The following is a 25340-nucleotide window of genomic DNA, read 5'->3' as shown; positions in this document are numbered from 1 at the left end:
TCTGGCGACGAGGGCTCGTTGTTCCTCGAGGTCCGAGCTGGACAGGGCCGCCTCCCAGCCCTCCCGCGTTGGCTGATTTATGATCTCAATGTTGTCATTTTTCTGACAAGCCCATACCATGTGGTACAAGTTTGCCTTCTGGCCACAAAATTTGCACTGTGCCGAAAAGGACTCGGGCTCAATGGCGTGAAGCGTAGCTGGGTTATTGAAAGACATAGTTTGTAGCCTGCGAAGGTGACATTCCTCTGATTTACTGAGACCCTTAGCGGGCCTCGGGAGTGTCTGCCTTTCAAGGCGCAAATGTTGCAATATTTCTGAATATGTCGTTAGCGGAGAGGGGGAGCCAGAATCAGGAAGGGAGGACGTAGAAGGATGCCGGGGAAGAAAAGCTCGGGCCGAAGCGTGTGCGCGCTCGTTTCCTTCAACTCCCTGGTGACCTGGTACCCATATTAATTCCTTCCGTTCAGCTGAAGTCCTACATTGACTAAGAATTTTGCAGGCTAGCGGCGTGATTCTGCCACGCATATAGTTTCTATAAGCCGCCTGGGAATCTGTAACTATGTATTTAGATTCGGAGTGCGTTGCGGCTAGGGCTATCGCTACTTCCTCCATAGCCTGTGTATCCCCGTTACGAACTGAAAGCCCGTCCACGACTTGCATTTGGTGCACCACTGAGATTGTTAATATTCCTTGTACAGGACCCGCAGCGTCCACGAAGAAGGCTCCTTCTTTTGTTGAATAGCACTCGTTCATCTTCTTGCTCCTCGCCACTCGTCTAGCATGATGGTGCTCCGGGTGCATGTTTTTGGGAAGCGGAAGCGTAAGGAATTTGCTCTTCCACTCTTTAGGTATATCTTGTCTCCCAGCCACTTGCTGCGGAAAGCTAATGTTTAAATCTTCTAAGACCCTGCGGCCGGTCGTAGTTGTGGCCAGTCGCACTACCTGGCTTGTAAGATGGGCGCTAATCAATTCATCAGCCGTGTTGTGTACCCCTAGTTTTAGTAGACGCTCCGTAGATGCTTTCATGGGTAGGCCGAGTGCCTTCTTATAAGCCGTTCGAATGATAACGTCCAGGTGGTTTAGATCGGTCTTCCTCAAACGAAGGTACGGGGCCACGTACACTATCCTGCAGATGACAAAGGCCTGTATTAGTCTAAGGGTATCCTGTTCTTGCATGCCGTTTTTCTTGCTTGTGATCCGAGATATCATACGGATGACTTGTTCGCACACCGTTCGGAGCTTGGTGATCGCTGCTGCGTTCACACCCTTGTTGTTAATGAGCAGCCCCAAAATCCGTATTGTTTCCACCTCGGGAATAGATGTATCATGGACCGAGATTTCCAGCGATGCAGTATCCCCCTTCCCTCGCAGGACGACGAGCTCCGACTTGTCCGGGGAACAGCGCAGTCCGCATTCTTCAGCATACTTTTCAACCGTACTGGCAGCCTCTTGGAGGGCCTCCTCCATCTGTCCCATGTTTCCCTCCGTTGTCCATATGGTTATGTCATCCGCGTATAGGGCGTGGCGGATTCCCCTTATGGCATTAAGTTGTTCCGGCAGATGCATGAGGGCAACGTTGAAGAGCAGTGGAGAAAGGACTGCTCCCTGAGGCGTCCCCCTGGTGCCCATGGGTATCGCCTCGGACCTCGTGTCGCCAATCCTGATGTGCGCTTGCCTATCTTGCAAGAAAGCCTTGATGTAATTAAAGGTACGCTTTCCGCAGTGAGTACCCTGTAGATTGTCCAGGATCTTGGAATGTTTCACGTTGTCGAAAGCCCCCTTCAGAAGTAATGCTAGTATGGCCCTACTGTTTCGTTTGCGCGGGGGATCGATAACCTCCATCTTCAGCTGCAGTAACACGTTCTGGGTTGACAAGTGTGCCCTAAACCCAAACATTGTGTGAGGTATAATATTGTGGTCTTCTATATACGTAGAAAGTCGCATGTGTACCGCCTTCTCCATCAGTTTCCCGGCGCACGACGTAAGCGAGATGGGCCTGAGGTTATTGATGTTCACCTCCTTTCCAGGCTTGGGAATAAAGCTGACATCAGCCGTCTTCCATGCCTTGGGTAACTGTCCACTTTTCCAGCATTCGTTGATGTACTGCGTGAGATGTTCAAGCGCTTGCTGATTGAGATTGACAAGCAATCCCACCGTCACCCTGTCGTTCCCTGGCGCCGTGCCCCGCCTCATGGCCATAAGCGCCGCCTGTATTTCCTCGACTTCGAACTCTCTGTCCAGGTCCGGATTGTCCATACCCTCATAGTCCCGTACTGGCTCGTTGTCTTTCACTGTACAGAGGTACTTGCTCACGAGGGCTTCAACTAGCTGCTGGTCCGTGCCCGCGAAGCCGTGTAGGGCTCTCGTGAGGTTACGTTGCTGATCCCCGCGAGACTTAGAGGGCTCTATCAAACATTTAAGAAGACTCCACGCCGCCTTGGTGCTGAGGGTGCCTTTCATGGAGTCGCATTTGGCTCGAAACGCCGTTGAGAGCGCTGCAATTAGGTAGCGCACGAGCGTAATCACATGGTATTTTTTTCATATTTCGCAGGCTTTCTTTAGATGCCGGAAAAAAGGACCCCGTAGGAGATACGATGCTACAATAAATTAGATCGGTTGTTTATAAACCTGCTCTACAACCTAACCTAACGGTCTTGGTACTAAAATGAATACTTGAAAATTTGCATAATTCATCTTAGTTAATTAACCAATTAAGCGCAATAAAAAATATTCGGAGGAGCGCCACATGATAGCTATCACTGGTTTCAGCGGGCTGCGGTTTAATGCTTTCTTAAGATCCTTGGTTCAAGTTACGTGAAACACCCCTGTGAAGATGTTTACCCTGCAGTCTATGATCTGTCAGGCTACTCCAGATGAGGGCGAAAAAGTGGAAAGGAAACGCATCTACATAAATCTCTCGCGCACTCACATACATACTTAAACAGGACTTTCAAAGCGTTGTTATTGGACCCGTCACCTTAGGATAATTTCACAAGGATCTCTGTGCACGTGATGCCGAAGCTGCGTCACGCTAAGGGCCAAGTACTGTCGGGGACAAAAGTAAATGATCCCCGTCCTAGTTGCGAACCCTGCCGCACGTGCCGCACTGCATACGAGCGCCATCTGAACGACCCACTCTATAGTGTCGAGACCTGTGCAGTTGCGCCGCTCTCCAGAAGTGCATCGTCGCATTATCGTCGCATCGTCGCATCACGCCGCTGTTTTCTACTTTCTCTCCAAGTATGGTGCCTGCGCTCTTCATGCTGATCATGGCGGCCGCGACGCCGGCTGCGACGGGTTCGAGCAAAGGGAAGCCGCACATCATTTTCATACTCGCTGATGACATGGTAAGCTTCCTCCCTTAGGCAGTAACGTGCAATGTGGCTGCTCTTGAAACAGACTATGCGGACAGCAATAAGCGTACAGCGTGGCGTACATTTTGAAATTTCCCTGAAGCTCAAGAGCAGGATGTTTTTGCAGAGTGATTGTGTCGAAAAACCCTTCTTACCTGTACATGGCATGTATAGCTCCTAACATCTATATTTCTGAGACCATTCACTCTCATCAGCTAGTCATGTGATCTCCTTTTTCTGGCTTCCACTCTAAAATTCAGAAAAACTAGGGCTCTCTTTAAACCTAAGAGCACCTCTTACGTCTGCTGTTGTCTTGGGAACAGCGGGCTGGATGTCTTTACACTGTATTTAGGCGCTATTGTTTCCCTGTCTTGCATATAGCGACAACAGACCCCGGCTATGATGTCATAGTGTTTTTCACTAACACGCCCTGCTTAGGAACACGGCCGTATATACCGGGTGTTTAAGCGAACACTTTCAAAAGTTATTGAAAATATTGGGTTCAATATAGCAAAAAAAAATAGGTGTAGGATCGCACTCTCTGCCCCGGCGGACACAATATGCTGCACAACCCCTCTAATTATGCAGGTAATTAATGAAAAACCACTAATTAACTTTCTAATTGTCTTAGTTGGATGGTTAGTCCCAACTGGAAGTTTGATGCAGTGAACAAGACGATGTCTTATCAGCTTTTAAAACGAAGAAAAACTCAATTTATTGAGCCCTGCAGCGCGAATCAATCCGGCGCTTTTTCCCGCACGCGACCGAAACTGAGCGCACGAGGAGCGCCGGAAGTATGGCGTAAGCGAAGCGTCCGCTGCTGACGTGCCGTGATGAATGCAGCGGCCAATTCGAAACGCGTGTGCTAACTTTCATCGAAACACGGCGCTCAGCTTAGACCGCGGCCTGCATTATCGACTGATTCGTCGCTCGGAGTAAGGGAAATACGGCCGTCGCTTTTGGGAACACTGATAAGCACTCTTGGAGCCCTGCCTGTCTGTTAACTTCGGAAAGTATTTTAATCTTTTTTTTTTGTCACTAGCTTCGTGAAAGGGAAAAAAGGTACTCTTCTCTGACAGTGTGCAGATTACTGCTTGAAGTTAAACAGTGCCGCTATATCGACGTGCAATGTATTATTTCTGTCAAGCGTCTATTTCTTTTATGCGGTATCGGTTTGACTGCTACAGTAAATGAGAATGACTTCGTAGATGAAAATATTCTAACTGAAAATATTGCAATTTTAGCACCAAGGTTTGGTTTGGTTTTATGGGGTTTAACGTCCCAAAGTGACTAAGGCTATGAGAGACGCCGTAGTGGAGGGCTGCGGAAATTTCGACCACCTGGGGTTCTTTAACGTGCACTGCACATCGCACAGCACACGGGCCTCTAGAATTTCTCCTCCAAAGAAATTCACCGCCGCGGCCGGGATCGAACCCGCGTCTTTCGGGTCAGCAGCCGAGCACCATAACCACTGAGCCACCGCGGCAGCAGCACTAAGGTACTCCGTACCGGCAATACGTTTGCCGTGTGCTGGATCAGAGACGTCCCGTGCTGTAAGAAGTGCTAGTACTTAACCAGGAAACGTTGACCGCAGAAGTTTAGCACTTTCTAGTACTATAACAAATAGGAAAGAATGAAATTTGTACCTCTTATGGATTTAGTTGGTTGTAGCCACACTTGGACACTCCAGGAAAGAATTAGTATATGGGATAAAAAGAAGCCATTTTCACATCACGTGTTCAAAATGCTTGCCGTCCAAATGCGGTCTTTGATGGAATTCACAGCTTAAATGAGCATCTCTCGGGGAACCTTTTCAACTGATATCTTGATACGCTTCTTCAGGTCTTCGAGGTTCGCTGGCTCCGTAATGAAAACTCCGTTCTTAACGGATCCCCAGAGTAAAGTATCCAGTGGTGACAAATCGGGCGATCTTGGAGGTCACGCTGTTGTTTCCCCTCCCCTTACGCCCCCCACCCAATCCATTGGTTGGGAAAGGTGCTCTCCAGGAACTGCACCGCGGGACGAAAAAAAATGTGGCGGGGCTCCATCATGCTGAAACCACATTTTTTTCAACCCGGCCAGCGGTAGATCTGAGACAAATTTAGAGACGGCGCCTTTTAGGACGCAGACTGTGCACTTATTCCCAGTGAGGTTTCCGTCGATGAAGTAAGACCGACAATATGACCGTCATAAACGCCCCACCAAAAATTTGCTGACCATCTTAGTAGGTGCTTGTGCTGGCGTAGCCAATGTGAGTTCTTGTCGCACCAATAATGCGCATTGTGCAAGTTGACATTGGAGTCCCTGCAAAATTTGGCCTCGTCTGTCCAAAGCACTCTGTGCAGGAATTGCGGGTCTTGATCACATTTAATTAGGCACCAGTTGCAAAAATCGAGCAGTTTCTGAAAGTCATCCGGTGTCAGTTCCTGGTGAAGACACACATGACAGGGGTGATAGCTGTGTCTTGACAGTGACCTCCAAACTTATGCCGAGCTGACTCCGTACACGTTGGTGATTTCCCTGACACTTGCTTCTGGCCTGACAGAAACGTACGCGAGGACATCAATCTCAAAATCGTCGGTTGAGGCTCCCTGGTCTCTTCATTTTCTGAGCATGAACTGATCCAGTAGACTTAAATCGATTAAATGTCGATACGTACTACATTGGACGAGTCAGCACACGACGACCAGGATTTTGGGCAGCATACAGTCTGGATGCCAGCTCCGCGTCTATTTGCGCTCTCACATAAGCGATCACAATATTCACCTTCTCGGCAGTCAAGTATTGGGGTCGCGCTGGCGCGGCCATTCCCACAATTCACGCACGCACGCGCACACACACACACACACACACACACACACACACACACACACACACACACACACACACACACACACACACACACACACACACGCGCGCGCGCGCGCGCGCGCACGCACGCACGAGCACACACACACACACACACACACACACACACGCACACACGCACGCACGCACCACGCACGCACACAAAACGCCTGCAGATGCGCCCATCGGGGCTCTCAAAATTGACGTTCCCGTAACTGACGATGACTATAATTTTCCTTACTCCGAGCGGCGAAGCAGTCGATAACGCCGGCCGCGGTCTAAGCTGAGCGCCGATGCTCTCTAACGGGGAAAGTTAGCGCACACGCTTCGGATTGGGCGCTGCATTCATTACGACAGGTCACCAGCGGACGCTTCGCTTATGGCATACTTGCGGCGCTCCTCGTGCGCTCAGTTTCGGTCGCGTGTCGGAAAAAGCGTCGGATTTCTTCGGACTGCACGGCTCTAGAAATTGAGTTTTTCTTCGTTTCAAAAACTGATACGACGTCGCCTTATTCAGGACATCAAACTCCCAATTGAGGTTTGGTTTGGTTCATTCGGGCTTTATGTCCCAAAGCGACTCAGGTTACGAGGGACGCCGTAGTGAAGGGCACCGGAAATTTCGACCACCTGGGGCTCTTCAACGTGCACTCACATCGCACAGTACACGGGCCTCTAGAATTTCGCCTGCGTCGAAATTCGACCGCCATGGCAGGGATAGAACCCGCGTCTTTCGGGTCAGCAGCCGAGCGCCATAACCACTGAGCCACCGCGGCAGCTCCCAGTTGAGGCTAACCACCCAGCTACGATAATTTAAAGTCAATTAGTGAGGTTTTGTTAATTACCTGGATAATTAGAGGGGTTTTGCAGCATATTGTGTTCGCCGGGGCAGAGAGTGTGATCCTACACCTATTTTTTTACTATATTGAACCCAATATTTTCAGGAATTTCTGAAAGTGTTTCCTGAAACACCCGCTTTATAAACTGAGAAAGTAAAGCTCCTCTCTTGCAACTGCATGCCAAAAGGTTGATTTTTCGATATCCCCTTTACGCGTCGTTTATAGTTCCGGCATCGTTTTATCAGCGTCTCCTTTCGACAATGATTTGGTTTGTAATAAGGAAGTAATTACTCATTGACATCCACCCAAGTGCAGCCATACGGCTACAAAGGGTATGCTACACAGCTTTCTCAGAAATTCGCAGTTAAAGAAAAATTCGTCTTGGTCCGGGGTTCGAACCCGGGACCACCTCTTCACCGGAGCAGTCGCTCTACCAATTGAGCTTTACAATTTGCAGTTCTTATCAAGGCTTTCTGTGTGGTTGCCCCTTGCGACGAAGGGATGCACATTTCAACGAAAAGATGGTTGAAATTTCCGGAGCCCTTCACTACGGCTTCTCTCATAGCCTGAGTCGCTTTGGAACGTTAAACCCCATAAATCATGAACCATTTCAACGAAAACAGCGCAAAAGACTTGACCGAGAATAGGAGACACGAACACACACAGCGGTGCTATAATGGTAGGTGTGACAACAAACCAAAATAATGCTTCCGTGTGTAAATAACTTGCCCCCGGAGCGGCTACATGCATAAGCCGAGAAAGGGGTTAAGTATTTTGTCATGGCGCTACAACCAGCCCTGCACTTAACTCGGGGCCTTTGATAGGGAAGGGTGAGTAGCAAACTTGATCCGGTCACTCAGTTTCACTCTGATCAGTGGGATATACGATGGCATCGTGATGCACAGTTTGCGACGCTTGCCTAAACATAGTATTGTAGTATTGCTAAACCATGATTTCGGGGCAAGATCGTCAGCTCCAACCTACAGCGAGGGTATACGTCAACGAATAACTGCCGAGGTGTTAAAGTCTGGACTGATGCAGAGACGAGGGAAATCCGCGCGAACCACACGATACAAGCTCGTCCAGGACTGATGAAGTGCTGTTACAAAAGTGGGCTTCTTGGCACACGCGCAGGGCTGGGCCGACACCAGCTTCCACGGGTCCCCCCAGATCCCGACGCCCAACCTGGACGCCCTGGCCGCCGACGGGGTGGTGCTCAACAACCACTACGCGCAGTCCGTGTGCACGCCGTCCAGGGCCGCCTTGCTCACGGGGCTGTATCCACTTCGCTTCGGTGCGCCCACATAGCGGCAAGCTTGCCGCACAACGCGAATCCTATCTCTCTGTGAATTACTATGACAACGTAACTTGTAAATTCCGGCCGCACATCCAGCCAAAGACGGGTGGTTATGCACGATTTCAGACGGAAGAAGAATACGCGTATTTCACTCATATAGCACACAGGATACCGGCAAGCTTTCTCAGGAGACGAAAGATCTGACTAAAAAACGTCAAAGCTTGAAAGCCTCTAACCTCACAGACAGAACTGGCAAAGTTATCAAAGTTAATCAGTAAGCACAAGGTAACCGACATAAGGAAGTATAATAAGGAGAGGATCGAGCGTGCTCTAAAGAGCGGAGGTAGCCTAAAAGGCATGGGCAAAAATCAGATGTATGCGCTAAGAGACAAGAAAGGTAATGCGATCAGCAACATGAATACGTCTAGAACTTGAAAAATTACAGACCGATAAGCTGACTGTCCATTACATAAAAGGTATAGACGAAGGTAATCTTGAATATTATCTGGACAACCTTAGATTTCAATCGGCAAAATGATGGGGCAGGCTGTCGTAAAGGCTGCTCGGCAATAGATCATATTCACACAGTAATTGAGGTGGTAGAGAAATGTGCAGAGTGTAAGCAACCCCTACATATAAAAATTCGGTTGGGGCTGGTTGGTGCATGATAGTCTTATGGAACACGACGAGCGCAAACATAAGACAATACACAAAGAAAGAGAAGACAAGCACAAGGAGAGGAGCTTGTCCTTGTGCTTGTCTCTTTTTAGTGGGTTTTCAAGTGCTTGCGGTCATCGTTCACCATAAGAATACCCTATATATAGCATTCGTAGATTACAAGAGATCATTTGACTGCCAAAGCCCAAAGAAGGCTGATGCAGGTTGGATGTGGGCCCAGTTCACCCTTCGGATACTTAGGGCAGGTCCGCTGATCCGGATCATGAGAGGGAAATAACTAGAAGAATAAGAATGATGTGGAGCGCATATGGCAGGTTCTCACAGATCGTGAATGGCAGTTTACCAATATCCCTCAAGAGAAAAGTGTACAACAGCTGTATCTTACCGGTACCCACCAAAGGGACAGAAACGTGGAGGCTAACGAAAAGGGTTCAGCCTAAGTTAAGGACAACGCAGCGAGCTATGTAAAGAAAAATGATAGGCGTCACGTTAAGAGATCGGAAGCGGGCGGAGCGGGTGAGCTAGAGAACAAACGCGAGTTAATGACGTCCTAGTTGAAATCAAGAGGAAGAAGTGGGCTTATAGGCAGGGCATGTAATGCGAAGGCAAGATAACCGCTGGTCCTTAAGGGTAACGGAGTGGATTCCAAGAGAAGGCAAGCGTAGCAGGGGGCGGCAGAAAGTTAGATGGACGGATGAGATTAAGGAGTTCGCGGGGATAGGGCGGCCGCAGCTGGCAAAGGGCAGGGTTAATTGGAAAGACATGGGAGAGTCCTTTGCCCCGCAGTGAGTGTAGTCAGGCTGATGATGATGATGACGATGAATGCGGGATATACAAGGACAAGTCCAACGCAGGTGCGCACCCATGTTCCCCAAGCGGTGCCATCTTGTGTAACAGTTGGGCTGCCACAGCTCTAACTGTCAACTTCAGGCCTCTAGGGGCGCAGCATCCTGTGCTTATCTAGGATTGGGCGAATGTAAGCAGTCTACTTTCCCTTGTGGGGCCCATGTGAGGTCAACGTAGGCAGTCCATGTATATTCTATTAACCTGTCCCCTGCTCGGCCGATATGGGAAGCGCACCTGCAGTTTCCGAGTAAGTGTGACGTCAGAAGACCAGTGTTCGCAGTCACAGGAATCGGTCCCCCACCGGCTCTTGTGTTGACAGTCCGCGTGAGCCGCATAATGGGTTCCACACATAGTTTAATGCGTCCTTATTGTTGTGCTTGGTGTTTACTACATGCGCCGTGGTTGTTTTGCGTGTTTAGCATGATTGTCAGCATGAAAATCAGCTTTTTGCGACTGCATAACACAGGATAGCTAATATGTACAATTTCTACATGGAAAGATGCAAGAAAACCGGCTTGTTCAGCGATGACAGGCAGATGTAAAGACCAGCTTTGGCATTTCGACGGCTGCTCAATTTCCGTTCTCCCAGATTTTTCCACCACGGGGCCAACATCTAGCTGCCCTCACGAAGCGGAAAGGGGGCTGATGTAGTTCGCATGCGGGAATGTGTACCCGATTCACCCTTCCAATGCCGTTGTGGGACCGATGCAGGATAGACAAGGATACGCCCAGTAAAGTTCACAGGTTCTCTTTCCTTGCACCAGAGGTGCCCCGCCAGAGACGGTCTTGTGGTGATTTTGAGATGCAGGGGTTAGGCGAATACTTGAAATTTTTGTACAGCAATTTACATAAGTTTAGGCACTCGAGACGGCAAAGAGATACACAACAACAAAAAGGTGGGACTGGCTAACACTAGGGGAGGCCCCTACTCGGCATAGCCGAAGATGCATATAGCATCTCACCTTAGCGCAGAACCCTTATTCCGGCTCCTGAGCCCGGTTTTAAAGACCTAAAGGCCCGGCCCATATTTGGTGGCTTCCAATCATGTTACAATGTTCACGTGATTGGTTTATCGAGAGCCTGGCCAGCCCTCCAGCTTCCGTAGGGCAAAACGCCCTTTCCACAAACACAAACGCACGGTCGTGCCAGCACGTGCGGAGTAGAACATTCTCTCCGCCACAAAATAAAATAAAAAGAAACACAAATATACATTCGTGCCAGCACGCGCGTAAATCAGTACCGCGGGGCGGGGGACACCCGTACTTCCAGGCGCGTTCGCGAGCGGCCGGGTTCCAAGAAAGGAGACGCTTCGCTTCCCAGTCGCGCTCCGATGACCCCGCGTACACTACCTATACCTTACACGCCCAGTTAGTGCACGCCCACACGTTCGCCGCAGGGAAAAACTCAAAATTCGTTTTTTGAGGAAACGAAATTGCTCAGTAATTGTCTCGCATTTCGGTGGACACCCGAACCGCACCGTAAGGGAAGAGAGGAAGGTGATAGTGAAAGAAGAAAGAGAGAATGAGGTGCCGTAGTGGAGGGCTCCGGAATAATTTCGACCGCCTGAGGACCTTTAACGTGCACTGACATCGCACAGCATACGGGCGTCTTTGCGTTTCACCTCCGTCGAAATGCGGCCGCCGCGGCCGTGATCGAACCCGTAAACTCCGGCTCAGTAGCCGAGCGCCCTAACTGAGCCACCGTGGGGCGCCAATATTGGAGTGGTTCCACCAGTCGCAGCTTCCCGCATGTGACCCACAAGGGCCTAAATCGCGTGCTAGCTGGGCAGCCTCCCACGAAATGATTTCGTTCATGGTAACAGGAGAACACCGTTCGTCAACAGTTCAGAGCCCAGAGCAGCCTTCACCCGGGCCACGCCACGTGTCTCGTCATGCCTCCCCAGCGTTCCAAGTTTCATGACGGTAAGAGGAGCTCTGATTCTCCCTCACCTCGAAAGTTATAACGTCCACAGACGCTATAGAAGACGCCCACTACGCGTCATAGAAACAAACCCCTCTGGGCTCCAGACTTTCGACAACGTATGTAGATTGTCCAGCGACAGATATATTTGAAAGCTTTTCCTCGAGTTACGGCGCATTAGTAGCATCAGCAGTGAGTCATTCCAAACAAACAGCTCTGTGAATACAGTGTTCCGGGATGACATGACCACCTCTTCGTCAATGGTAATGAAGATTGGGGGGTGTTCACCTGCTGGCCAATGAGAATGCGTAATTTTTGCTCCTCTAACCCAGACCTGCGGTATTCTTGTCTGGATCTCTTTCGGAAGCCCGCAAAGCTGACTTCACTGTGCCTCTATTCAGAGGAGGAGAAAGAAGTCGAGGAGCTCCTTCACGAGGCCGTTAATTTATGCGAGTGATAGCGAGCAGAGCATGAATACCATCGTCTGGCGGTTAACGTGTATGTGTATTTTGCGGTGCAGGCTTGGAAGGGAACCTGTTCTTTCCATCAGCGCCTGGTGGACTACCTCTCAACGTAACTCTGCTGCCGCAGCATCTCAGAAAGCTTGGTTACAAGAGCCACATCGTGGGCAAGGTGAGTTTCATTTGGAGCACGAGGTACTGCGTGTTTCAACGAGGTAGTCCAGCTCAAATTCGCCTGTGATGTGATTCGGCCTGCAAAGGCAGACATGCTTGCTAAGAGATGCTTGAAATGACGTTAAAGCGCCTCAAATTACCTAACCAAACAGATTTTTTACTAGCACCTATAACCTGCGAGTTGATTTAGCGCCCGCATCAACCATTTCTTTTTGTTCGCGGAACTCTCTGCGCCGGTTTTTGTGCAGATTCAATTTTATTGGAGTAAGAACTCAGGGAATTAATTTAATTATCGGGATTTAAATTGAATTCCCACTGAGTCCAATCACCTGAATCAAATCCAATTTAATTGCAATCAATTGAATCGAATCGAACTGAATCCATGATAAAAAATAATACAGCACGCAGAAAGGAAGAGGCGACATACACACGCATCGTTTTTCATCATATTCGTGTATCACCAACCTAATAATTTGACCATTGTAATTTTAGAGCATTGAAGTGAGCCGCCTTGCTCTGTCAGAGATTTAAATGTTTGCACCCATGCCTCATGAACCACTATTCTCGATGGCGTTGTGCTCCCCATGCACGGGTGAACTATAGGAGCTAAAGAAACACGTCTAGTGCAAAACGGACGTACAGTCTTTGTCAAAAGTAACCAGGCTGCATGGTTTGCTTCTAGCTTCTGTAGTGGAGCCCTTGTGACTTTCCTAAAGATCAAAAGTTGTTGGAAGGTAAGAAGACCCCCAGCCCTTACCTTTAACGACCATTTCAGCTTCAGGGAAGCTGTAAGGGCTCCACTGTATGAGCTAGAAGCAAATCATGCAGCCTGCTTACTTTTGACAAAGACTGTACTTTTTTGAAGGAAGCAGGAAAACACTAGCAGTATTGTGCAGCTATTCGTGCATTAATTCTCTTTCGTTTTCTATTTATGCGCCCTTTTGTTTCGCAAATTATCTCGCCCACAGTGTAATGCGGTGCATTGAGTTAGTCGAGTTGGTCCCTACCGTTATAGCGTTTCTACACCCTAAACACGAATACACCCATATGGGTGTAAAAAAGGAAGTAAGCTGTCCTCTAGCGCACTCTAGGACAACTTTACTCTCTTTTTACTCCTCTCTGTTTAGAGAGTAGTGCGAAAGCGCGCGAATATCGGAAGCTCAGAGGACACACGCACCTGTTATCGGTTCTCTAGAGTTCTTAGCGAAGCTCAAAAGTCCGCCGGTGCGACGTTGCTAGCAGTCTCCCTGCAATCCACACATTCGCCACGTGACCAGCGAAAAACTTCCGTGCTGTCGTTTCGTAATCTGACAAAGGCATTAAACCGTCCTCCGTGAAGTAAATATCTACTTACTATTAGACCCGAACAGCGCGAAAACGACGGATGGGGCAATGAAACAGATAAACACGCACACTGCGCCTTGTGTGTGTCTTTCTTCGTCCTTCGCTGTCTACGCGCTGTTGAGATCTTAAGAATTCTTATGAACCAACTATACTTGCCATCCTTAAAAATGAAACTCCGCATGTCCCGTATTGCAAGCGGCATCACGCGTTCTAAGAAGTTTGCATCTTTCTGTACCGCAGTGAAGCACGTTTGCGGCGAGCGCGATTTCAGGAGTTGCGAAGTCAGTGGTTCATGCGGATGATTAATTAGTGGTCTCCATGTTGAGTGACTATATGGCACATCCACTGACGCATAATTGGTTCTTTGCTGTTTCCTTAGGTTTTGTTCTGGTTTACGGGGTTTAACGTCCCAAAACGACTCATGCTATATGAGGGACACGGTAGTGGAGGGCTTAGGGTAATATCGACCACCTGGAGTTCTTAACGTGCACTGACATCGCTTAGTATACACCTACATCCAGCATTTCGCCTCCGTCGAAATGCGACCTCCGCGGCCGGGATCGAATCCGCCGCTATCGGGTCAGCAGCCGAACACCATAACCATTGAGCTACTGCGGCGGCTTGTTATCTTTCGGCGCAGACAGCTGCAGAGGAGTCCTTAGTGACTATTCCGTTCCTACAGAATGCACGTTATCATCTCGAAACACGAGCAAGTAATTGGAGATTATGTGTACCTTTCTCTTTCTTTTTCTCCCAGTGGCATATCGGATGTTCGACGTGGAGTCACACGCCTACGTACCGAGGTTTCGACAGTCATGTCGGTTATCTCAACCACGGCGAGGACTACGTCACACACACAATCACTTACGTAGGTATAGCTCCCAACCATGTTTCCTGCCTCTGTCCTTTGACAAATTATCAAAGGTCGACTGATCAATTCGTCAACTAATCAATAAATCATTCAATCAAGGTCGCGGTGAACAATTGGCCTGTTGAAGCCCATCAGTAGGGTCCATAAGAGCTGGCATAACACTTCTGTCATTCGTGCTCGAGCAATGCAGAAGGAAAAGGAAAAAAAAATAGGAAAAAATATAGAATATCTTTGTTATAATAATATCAATCGCTCCGTATTTGATGACATGTACGAAATTGTTAAATCCAGGCACAGTCCTGCCGGCATCAAAATGCCAGCCCATTAAACGCTTGTCATCCGAAATGGTCGTGCACCATACGAAGATCGTGCACCGAAAAGTTACGCGCCAAATGAAACTGCGCCTCCACAACAGTGGGCCCTTTCGGCGTGCTTAACGGTTTGTCCTTCTTGGGTACATGCAGAACGGATCGTGCGGCTACGACTTCTGGCTCAACGAGCAGCTGCTTACAGATGCCTACGGTGTCTACTCCATGGACATCTTCTTGAGCAGGGCTAAAACGATCATCAGGGATCACGATGCCTCTGAGGTCAGTGAAAGATATACGTTAAAAGGGAGAAAGCTCTGGAGTTTAGTTACCAGGAGACAGTGATGCGGCTCTACAGGTTAGGTACGCAACAATCGTGCATAATGACTCTCAGCGCTGTGCTGGCGTACAGCCTTCGTCGAAATTTAGAGTGCAAGGAGTTTGCTTTTGGGCCATGCTGTATGGCTTGTAACGCGTCGCCAGCGTTCCAAACCTCTCGATGATGCGAGCAATGGATGCTGCAAGAGCTCCACTACATGGTTTAAAAAGAAAATTTTGGGGCTCCGTACTATTGACAAAGACTGCACGTGCGGCTTGGGACGCATGTCTTGAGCCACATGTGCAGCCGTAACAGAAACATTGTACGCTGTGTTCAGGCAAGATTGCTAAAAAGAAAAAAAACATGTATAAGGGTCGGAGCAGCATAAGTCTCGAAGCTGTAAGCGCCGAACAACGCTTCAGTCTGTGTGCGAATCTTAGCCCGCATATGAGAACGGGAGAGCTTTCGAATGTGCTCCATCTATTTCGCATGCTGATACTAAATACGCTCCCGGCTGACTAGCAACCTTCTGTTCATTAATGTAGCCCTACACGTATTTATTCACCTTTTGCGACCGACTGCATTAAGAAGGAAGCTCTTACAGCGTCCGAGTACGTATCTGCGATAGGTTTAGGTTAAATTAGCCAACTTGTGGACCACGAGAAGATGTGGTTATACTCTGGCAGAAATGAATGTTTCGCAATAAGGATAACGCACATCGAAGGAAAGCACTTTCTGACTTGCCTCGCCCTTCGTCTTGATATCGCGGTCTCATTAGCTTCTATGAAGCACGCCAGGCGAACAAGTTCGAATCTATTTGACCCCGCCCTCACCCGCTACTGTAGTTATGTTTAATTTTTAAAAAGCGTACTTTGTTAATCGCTGCCAAGGCGCGGCCTTATCATTATTCGCCCGGAGGGGCGAGTTTATGGGCCGTATCCCCGTTAGATAATACAACACGCCGATTTAGCGATAACAACAAAAGCCTAAAACGGCGTACTGCAACTGTACATGGTTTTCACCGAGAACCACGTGGAATCGAGGGGTATACGCCGAGAACCCTGCAAGCTTTCAGCGTTAGAAAAATTCAACGGCGAGGCAGTGAGCCACTTCGAGAGAGAGGAGTGTTCTTTCCTCTCGGCCCAAGCTGCAATTAAGCAGCGTATTTGCGCGCTCCTGCACGCGCAGCCACTGTTTCTATACTTCAGCATGCAAGCCCCGCACATCGGCACCGGCCAGCGCTATTTCCAACCACCCGAAGAGAACCTGCGGAAATTCCTGTACATTGGCGACACGAATCGAATGGGGTACGCAGGTAAGAGACCTTGGCGCCAACGGCTGTACTCTGCTAAACATAAAGCAATGGCATTGCAAGCCACAGATAGGAAAAAAGACAAATAATTAGTGAGTTTTGATAGGGTGGTGCTTTGAAGAAAACAGTCAGGCACCGCAAATTCGAACACTTCGGGGCACAGGACTGCAATGCAATCGCTGCCACTGCTCCGACTTCGTAGATAGCACTGTGTAACACATGCATGAACTCCATGTGGTTTCACAGAAGGACAGTTTGCATTCACCATTCACCAGAGTAGCACCCATCTTGCAATAAGAGAAGACTCAGAAGTGCATGCCACTGATGCTTTCCGACTGGCAAGAGGTTCAGCCCTCCTGAAGGCGCCCTGAACTGAGAGTGTTTATGAAGTCATCACTCTGTCTCCACCCCTTTTTTTTTTCTTATGTGATAGGCCGCTAAAATTTCCCGGTCTGACGCTCCGGAATATTCCCGGGACGCATTTCCAGTGTAAACTAAGAGAAATTGGAGAAGAAAAATAGATTAAGTTGTCGGCCGAAACATAAATATAAATCACTGTTTCATATTCCTTATACATGCAACCCGAACTAAATGCACTCAGGTTTTAGATCCACACATGCTGTCACACAGGCGCTTCCTTTGTGCTTAGATGAGAAGTGTCATCTTAGTTCTGCATATGGTACGCGACTGGGGCCATTGATGGCGTTCTTTCTTGACGGCAGCCACGCTGGACACGATGGACCAGGCGACAGGCGCTGTCGTCGAGACCCTGTACGAGAAAGGCATGTTGAAGGATTCCGTGATCATCTTCAGCAGCGACAATGGGCCGGACCCCATCGGGATGGGCTCCAGCTGGCCCCTGCGCGGTTCCAAGCTGTCGCTTTGGGAAGGCGGCGTGCGCGTTCCGGCGTTCATCTGGTCCCCGCTGCTGGGCCACGGCGGTGCGGAAGGCCGCGTCTCATGGGACCTCATGCACTTGGTTGACTGGATGCCCACTCTGTACCAGGCGGCCGGTACGCACTCTACCCACCCGTATTAGCGCGGTATACCAGACAAAAAGCAACTCAGACAGAAGCCTCGATGAGAAGAACGTATAGTTGGCTGAAGAAATGTGCCGGTTGCTTGCCTTATTGCTGTTGAGAGGAATGAGTCAGAAAAATAGGAGACGAGAAACAGAGAACCATTGGTAGTGATAAAGCATACGGCGAGTATTGCTCACTCTGTTGCTGTCACCAGAAAACTACGGTATACGCTTTGGTAAGCGGTATATGTTACAGGGGTTCTTCAAGCGAGGCAGTGACCATCGATGCAGGGCGGCGCTGAAATGTAGCTAAGATATTCTATGGCAGTCACATAAAAAGAGGATGTTCTCGCGGCTGGATAGGAAACAGAATGAAAGCTTTGAGAAAATAAGGCAGAGGGGCGGCCAGCTTGACTAAAGGTTGGTTCGCTGTCTTGTTCAGGGAAAATCGGGATAAAGAAATGGCAAGCTAGAGGTCTGCGCGAAAAAAAAAAAAACGGTCACTTGACAGAGCGTGCAGAAGAGATATGCATGGTCATGCAGACCTACTGAATATAATAATACAGCAGAAGACCGGAGGCTTTTTGCGCCGTTGCAAAGAAACGCTTGTCTCTATATATGATGACGGCACAGGAAATCAGAACAAGCGTGCAGTAAGGGGCGGAACTGTATTACACATACACACCCTTTGTCAAAAGTTTATAGAGGTTTAAAAGTTTAAAAAGTTTAAAGTTTAAAAGTCAGAAGCTTAGAGTTCAGAGTCCTGGGGCTGCGCCCCTGGGGCTTGTTGTGCATCCCCAGCGTTCTAAATTTCGTAAAGGTAAAAGGAACTCTGGTCTTCCCTCCTCCAAACGTTAGGACTACCATCGATTCTGCAAGAGTTCTACTGTAAGACTTAGAAGCAGCCACCCTCTCCCCTTCCCATGCTCTAAAGTTCAGAGAAAATGTGTATACATCTCAAAAATAACGATGGTCGACATTTAAGCCTTTTCCGGAGGTATCTTGAAGGCGGAGAGAGACGTGTAGCTTAAGAGCCGAGGCTAGGGCATTCTGATGCCCGTCGGGGGTGTCGACGTTTCCGTGGAGGCGAATAGACACCTCGGTGAGTTACCGCAGCTCGCTGGAATTTCAGCTTACGTAGACAGAGCGTGCCCCTAACCCAAGATGTAGGCAAACGTTGCATTATGTTCCCGAGCTGATTATATATATTCAGTTGATTTCGCCTGCAGTTCTTTTTTTTCGTAAGCACTACTCGTAAATTCGCCCTTCTTTGGTAAGAGCGGAAACAGCGCCGTCCCAGGTTTTTCCCTTCGCCAGCGAACAATCTCTTTGCCACATAGACCGGCTCTGAAGCGCATACAACACCCGTGGGAGCTTCGCAATTAAGCCCACTGCCTTGTTCTCCCTTCTCAGGAGGAAGAATTGAAGACCTGGGCCCCATCGACGGTGTTAGCCAGTGGGGGACCCTCTCCCGTGGCGAACCGCCTGCACGACAGGAGCTGTTGCATGGCTTCGACCCGACTGACGGCAGTGGCGCGTACAGGAGCGGCAGGTTAGCTTCCCATGGCGTTCTTGAAAGACTGTCACCGTAATTGCGAAAAAATTTTACTGATGCAGTGTGGCACAAAAAAGAAAAATTGAGGAAGAGGGTTCATGCTTGGAATCATGAGAAAAAACAGCGCTAGCAGACAAAGGACCAGAACAAGAAGGACACACAACTGCGCTTCTTGTTCTGGTCCTTTGTCTGCAAGCGCTGTTTTTTCTCAAGATGTACCCCAACCAACCCGCCCAACAACACACCTTGCTGGAATCATCTGCGCTCACTCATGGTATACATTCATTTTCATCTGTCACTGTCAGGTTCCATGCATCTGCCTATACTCCTTCTGCCGACCACATGCATTTTTCGCCATTTTGCCTGTCTCGTTTTGCACAGCGCTGCGCACATGTTGAGAACCAAATGTTCCGCGAGAGCTGTAGCATGGCAGAAGTTCGCAGACCATTTCCTATGCGCTCATTTAAGGCTGAATTCAATATGGTCAACAAGGTGTGGCAGGACATGCAACATTAATTGTGGCAGAATATACCGGGTGTCCTAGCTAAATGTAACCAAACTTTTAAAAAAGGCGAAGTGTCCTAGTTCAGTGAAACCAACTCAGGGTTGTTCATAGTGGCGTGGCCTAGTCTTGAGTATTTTTTTCGCTCTTCAAAGTTAAATCATTAGTTAAGTTTAATTAGCTAACTTTTTAATTATTGACTTCAGGAAGAAAGTGTCAATGCAAAAGTGTTAAATCACCTCGAAAAACCGCTAGTAGTGCTGTTTCCGTCAAGTTACGCTTTACGTAGCTTCATTTATTGTCCTTAAAAGAAAGTTGTCACGTGACCAGCTGCTCGCTCACTTCTCTGCCCCAATGTGCACCCAAAGTCTCATCGAGGAGAGGACTTCAGAAAAAACGGATTTTATTCTTTAAGGCGCGTCTTGGGACGTTGAAGTGGCACAGTTGTCATGCGGAAGCTTTTTCTTATTGTGCGGGGTATGGTTAAAGGCCGGTAAAAAAACTACTTTACGTAAATATTACTTTGCCGCAAATGTCTCAGTAAGCTGTTTCTCAAAGCGATCTACAACTTTTCCATTGACACTTTGTTCCTCAAGTCAAATTCAAAAATTAGTTAATTAAGCTTGACTAATTAGTCAACCTTGAAGAACGAAAAAAATACTCCAGACTAGGTCACGCGACTCTAAACAACCCTCATTTGGTTTGAGACGACTAGGACACCCCGTGTTTTTTAAAAGCTTGGTTACATTTGGCTGGGACACCTGGTATATTCTCTGTTTTTCTGAACATTTATAACGCGTTTTCCTCGAAACTTGGATCAGTGTTATTCAATGTGTTGTAGCATTAGACTCGTATTTCGTGTGCTAAAGAATGGAACGTAAAGAAATATATTAGAGCTTAGTTCTGAACAACCAGCTGCCAACGTTCAGTCTATATATAGACTCAAAAGCGGAAAATACCATGTAGCCTACGGTTCTTGTTGTCAGGTACAAACTGGTGGTCAGCCCAAGAAATGGAAGCTGGAAAAACGAACGGTTCCAGCCCGTCGGCAACGTCTCCTCGAACATAGACGTCGACCGACTGACGGCCGACTCGGCGGCGGCGAAGACGCTGGCGAAACTCTACTCTGCAAGCACAACCCGAGCGCCAAGCCCCGAATGGAGGCGAAGAGCCGCACTTTCGTGCAGAGAGGACGAACAGGGCAACTTCAAACCGTCGGACTCTCTCTACCTCTTCGACGTCGTCGATGACCCCTGCGAGATGAGGAACCTGGCCTCGGAACGAAGCGACGTGAGTGACATCAAACCGGGAAGTACGTGGGAGGGAGAGGGAAGTTGAGAGGGCATTCGGCATCGTTCCGAAAGGCAGCAGTTAGTGGCAGACCCTAAGATTCCAGGGGGTCTGCGCAAGAAAAGTGTAAAATTTGGCAAGCTCCTATGCCCCACGGAAGAAGCACAGTAAAGCAGGCTGGGATGGTTTCTCCGTTGTGCTTCTGCGGCACTCTTAGCTTTGTTTGTTGAGAGCAGCGTGTGCGCAGAGGTAAGCAGACAGGGAGAAGGCACCCTGGCTTAAGTCATATCTTTTCGCGTCCTGTTGAAGAAGTAAAACAAAATATACTAACGTTAGGTTCAGATGCGCAAAATCTCATAAAATTATTCTGTTCGCTACAGGTAGCTTGTGAAGTCTCGGCAAAAGTGTAGAGAGAATTACTTAACCCATCGGAAGTCTTCACGATTCTAGCTCGCACGCCCTAGCTGTTTCGTTCCTATAACGTTTAACGCTCTTGCCGCCCTAACTAACTAACTAACTAACTAACTAACTAACTAACTAACTAACTAACTAACTAACTAACTAACTAACTAACTAACTAACTAACTAATCATTTGCTTTGTTCTTGCAGCTTGTGGAAAGCATCATGAAAAAGCTAAATGCCGCAGCTTCCATAGCGGTGCCACCGGGTCAAAGCAGCCCGAACCCCGAGGCGTACCCGGAATACAACAACTGTACCTGGGGACCTAGGCAAGACATAGTCTGCAACAACGACGACAACACGCTACTATGCCCAACTGTTGAGACCAGCATGGCGGCAGAACCCTTCTATGGCTCTTTTTTCTTAACATTGCTGCTTAGTTCATGTTTAGTTTATGCTCTCCGGCACTTGGCATCTTAGCTTGTAACTGAGGTATAGGCGGCAGAGGTACACGTGTGTACAGTGTTCACAACGTCTCCGGTGGGCTTTCTCCTGTGCTTTTAGAGCGACGGAAGAAGCCGTGCTTCTTTCAAGGCTGAGCATTGGCGGATCGCTAAATACTTTTACCGTTCAAGAGGGCACGTCGCTGAGCAAGTACACCCTAAGCTGAAAGGAGCAAAAAGGGAGAATCTAGCGCACTCATTTTATAAAAGGGCGTGCGCTAGAGGACATTTTACGTCCTTTTTACTTCCAATTAGCAGTATTAAAGTTTAGAGTGCAAGTCTTACATCGTTAAGTGACAGCGCAGCACAAACACAGACGCGACGAGCACAAGGAAAAGGATTGAGCTGTTCTTGTGCTCTTCATGTCCGTGTTTGTGTTGCGCAGTCTCTCGCTTATCGACTTTACCATTCGTTGAACTCCCTGACAAACAACCGCCTTTGGGCTGCCATTCTTACTGCTTTTCCTTGAAACACAGGGGCCTGATTTATTGAGAGAGGATGCAGCCTTCTGTTGGGCTTGCGCACAGTGCTGTGATATGACCTCAGGGTTCTTGCTCCATCAGCGCTTGATATATTACGTATCCTTTGACATCTTTGCAGAGGCTTCTATTCACATATAGCAACAAGGTATCATCAGCGCTCTTGCAAGAGCCGTAGTAAAAGTAATGGGCAACAATCTTTTATTTTTTTTACTCAATTCTGCAACAGCACAAAAAATAAGCGTTTTGTGATTTGTGATAAGTGATGCCAATTATTATGTAATCATTAAGTATAATCTGGCGTGTCTAACCGCCAGTGCTCGAAAAAAAAAAGGCCATCCGTGGCGCCTCGTTTCTGTGGTTTCTGTAATGTGCGGTGAAGGATTTTCTCAGCCGCGGAAATTCGCCTGCGGCTTCAGCGTACGAGTGGGTATGCATGCAAAGTGTGGGCAGTGTCAGATGGTGTGCGAGACAATTTACACATTATCGAACAAGCACTGAAGACACACCTCAGTGTGGCCGCCATCGGAGGGCAGCGACGGAGGCCAAGATGAGAAAGCACACTGTTGATGAAGATGTACGATGTCTGTTAGAAAAGTATCCGACCTTATTTTTTTTTGCGAACACCTGATGGATATGAAACAAGCGCGTTTGCACCAGCAGACCTTGAACCGTCGTGCGCATGCACGAATTTTTTTCCGCCTGCCGATAGCGTCAGTCGCTGGGAGGCAGCGTTTGAGTGAGGTAGTGCACAGTGCTCTCGTCGGTTTTTTAGTGCAAGCAAAATGGCGGTGCGACAGGAGCAGCGCTAATGCATCAAATTTTGCCAGAAACGGGGCGACAGCCAAGTGGAAACCATTCGGAATATTCAGACGGTTTTCGGTGATAATGCTTAGAGCAGCACAAAAATTAAGCAATAGTACAACTGGTTTAAAGATGGCCGCACATCGGTGGAGAGCGAGCCACGCTCCGGTCGGCCATCAACATGCCGAAATGGCCAGGTCATTGCAGGTCATTGCCAGGTCATTGATGCAGGACCGTCGTGTGACTATCCGAGAAATTGCGGAAGAGGTGAACATCAGTAGTTTTTCTGCACATTCCATTATCACCGAAGATTTGGCCATGAAGACAGTTGCGGCGAAATTCGCGCCGAAGCTGCTCACGGTGGAGCAAAAGCAGCTTCGTGTTGAAGTCTCACAGGACACGCTGGATTCCACAAACAGTGACCCCGACTTCATCAACACCATAATCACTGGTGACGAGTCTTGGGTGTACGGGTACGACACGGAAACCAAATCCCAGTCGTCACAGTAGAAGCATTTCACGTCCCCAAGACCAAAGAAGGTCTGCCACTGCTCAGCAACGTCAAAGTGATGCTGACTGCTTTCTTGGACTCTCGCTGTGTGGCACACCACTAGTACGCACTCCCCAGGGTCAAACAATGACAAAATAATACAACAGGGATGTCCTCGGTCGCCTACGTGATGCTGTGCGGCGCAAGAGACCGGAGTTGTGGTCAACTGGAAATTGGCGTCTCCATCACGACATTGCTCCTGAACATTCTTCGCACTTGATTCGAACTTTTTTGGCGAAAAACCAGACTACTGTAGTTCAACCGGCTCCTTACTCTCCTGATATGGCCCCCTGCGACTTCTGGTTGTTTCCCAAAATTAAGAGGCCATTGAAAGGAGCGCGATTTCAGACAAGAGAGGACATTATGGCTGCAACGACAGCTGAGCTAAACTCCATTCCGAAAAAGGCCTTTTCGGAATACTTCCAACAGTGGCAGCACATCTGAGAGAAGTGTGTGGAGTCCCAAGGAGACTACTTTGAAGGTAATTAGGTTTCCAACGCTCCAGTTGTGCCATTTTTTTTTCTTCGGCCAAAGGTCGGATACTTTTCTAACAGACCTCGTAGATAGCAGCCTTCCTCGGTGACAAGTGTCCATCGGGACCTTCTTGTCCGCTGTTCAGAGCTGTCCGCTTTGATTCATGTTGTCCGGCTCACACGGCATTTCCTCGCGCTATTGCTCTTCTGTTTTGTTCAATAATTTATCAACTGGCCGCCAACAAGAAATAAGAGAGACTTGATCATTTGGAAGCATCTACAGAGGCCAAAACGACGCGCTGCGGGACCTTTATCGTTATTATTACTGCGAAAGCATTAAATGGCTATGTCACGTCATCAAAACTTGTCCGCACGATTGTTTCGTCCCATAAAGTTAAATGTGCAAAAGTTTGATTGTGTTAGATGTGCGTGATGAGATCTTGCTGCGGGAAAAATTTGGCCCATGAGTTGTAATTAGTTCATTTATTACATGCGAAAATTACACTTGGACGACAAAAAAGCCACGGACGTCGATACAGCGCATGGGCGTCATAATAGCCAAGGACGTCGATATAGTGTGTGGACTTTTTGCTTTCTCATTGCTCCAATATGGGTCGCCGCAGTGATCTTAAATTTTTTTTATTACTATTGTGTTTGCTGTTTTTGCTGCTTTTGCTGTGACCATAAAAAAGATACCAGAGGAAAGAAACGGACACACGATCTACCGTCAAGTGAACGACAACGGCCGCCCGCCTCATCGGAAAGGGATGCGAAATCCTGCGCCGATTGTTTTGGTGCAGCTAAAGCGAAGAGCCACCAATGCCAACAGCAGATAGAGAGAGGCGGGCGTGTGAAGTAATCTGAATGCGTCCGTTGCAGGCATTGCTGGGAAAGTTTCAGGCGTATCTGTACCTAAAATCATGCCGGGCTGCATTCGAAAAGGATGTGCGAATAACAAATCTTGTGAGCAGTAAAACTGACTCGCCGAATTTTACGCTAGCAGGTTTGGAAACATGGCAAGGTCTTTGATTTAGTGCTGCGTTAACCAGTGCAACAAAGCTCTAAGCCAATGAGCTGGAAACGTTTCCAAACCCGCTAGAGTATAAATCCGCATCAGTTGTTACTGATCACAAGATTTCTTACTGCCCACACCCTTCTAGAATGCAGGCCGGCCATGATGTTACGTACAAATGTACC

General features: G+C 48.4%; 1 protein-coding gene across 2 annotated transcripts; it reads left to right on the top strand.

Moving 5' to 3' along the window:
• Positions 1-3122: 3122 nt before the first annotated feature.
• On the top strand, positions 3123-21976 carry LOC149341273 (arylsulfatase B-like). 2 transcript variants are annotated; one of them, XM_089541948.1, is made up of 10 exons: positions 3123-3347; positions 8171-8330; positions 12298-12410; positions 14514-14624; positions 15092-15217; positions 16443-16569; positions 17289-17579; positions 19001-19139; positions 20631-20934; positions 21545-21976. In XM_089541948.1, the coding sequence occupies exons 1-10, from the start codon at positions 3243-3245 to the stop codon at positions 21812-21814; spliced, it is 1746 nt and encodes a 581-aa protein (XP_089398074.1). In that variant the 5' UTR covers positions 3123-3242; the 3' UTR covers positions 21815-21976. The 2 variants fall into 2 exon arrangements, with proteins under 2 accessions (XP_089398074.1, XP_089398075.1); XM_089541949.1 differs by lacking the exons at positions 3123-3347; positions 8171-8330 and adding an exon at positions 11693-11779.
• Positions 21977-25340: the final 3364 nt, after the last annotated feature.

This window comes from Amblyomma mixtum, chromosome 5 (genome assembly GCF_055824585.1).
Source record: "Amblyomma mixtum isolate Tamu chromosome 5, ASM5582458v1, whole genome shotgun sequence".
NCBI lineage: Eukaryota > Metazoa > Arthropoda > Arachnida > Ixodida > Ixodidae > Amblyomma > Amblyomma mixtum.
Note: the sequence above shows the minus strand (reverse complement) of the source record. Positions and strands in the feature narration are given on the sequence as shown.

Coding starts and splice junctions, on each gene's coding strand:
- LOC149341273 (XM_089541948.1), top strand. CDS start 3,243: ATGGTGCCTGCGCTCTTCATGCTGATCATGGCGGCCGCGACGCCGGCT. Junction 15,218..16,442: donor GGGATCACGATGCCTCTGAG/GTCAGTGAAAGA, acceptor CTGCACGCGCAG/CCACTGTTTCTATACTTCAG. Junction 20,935..21,544: donor TGGCCTCGGAACGAAGCGAC/GTGAGTGACATC, acceptor TTGTTCTTGCAG/CTTGTGGAAAGCATCATGAA.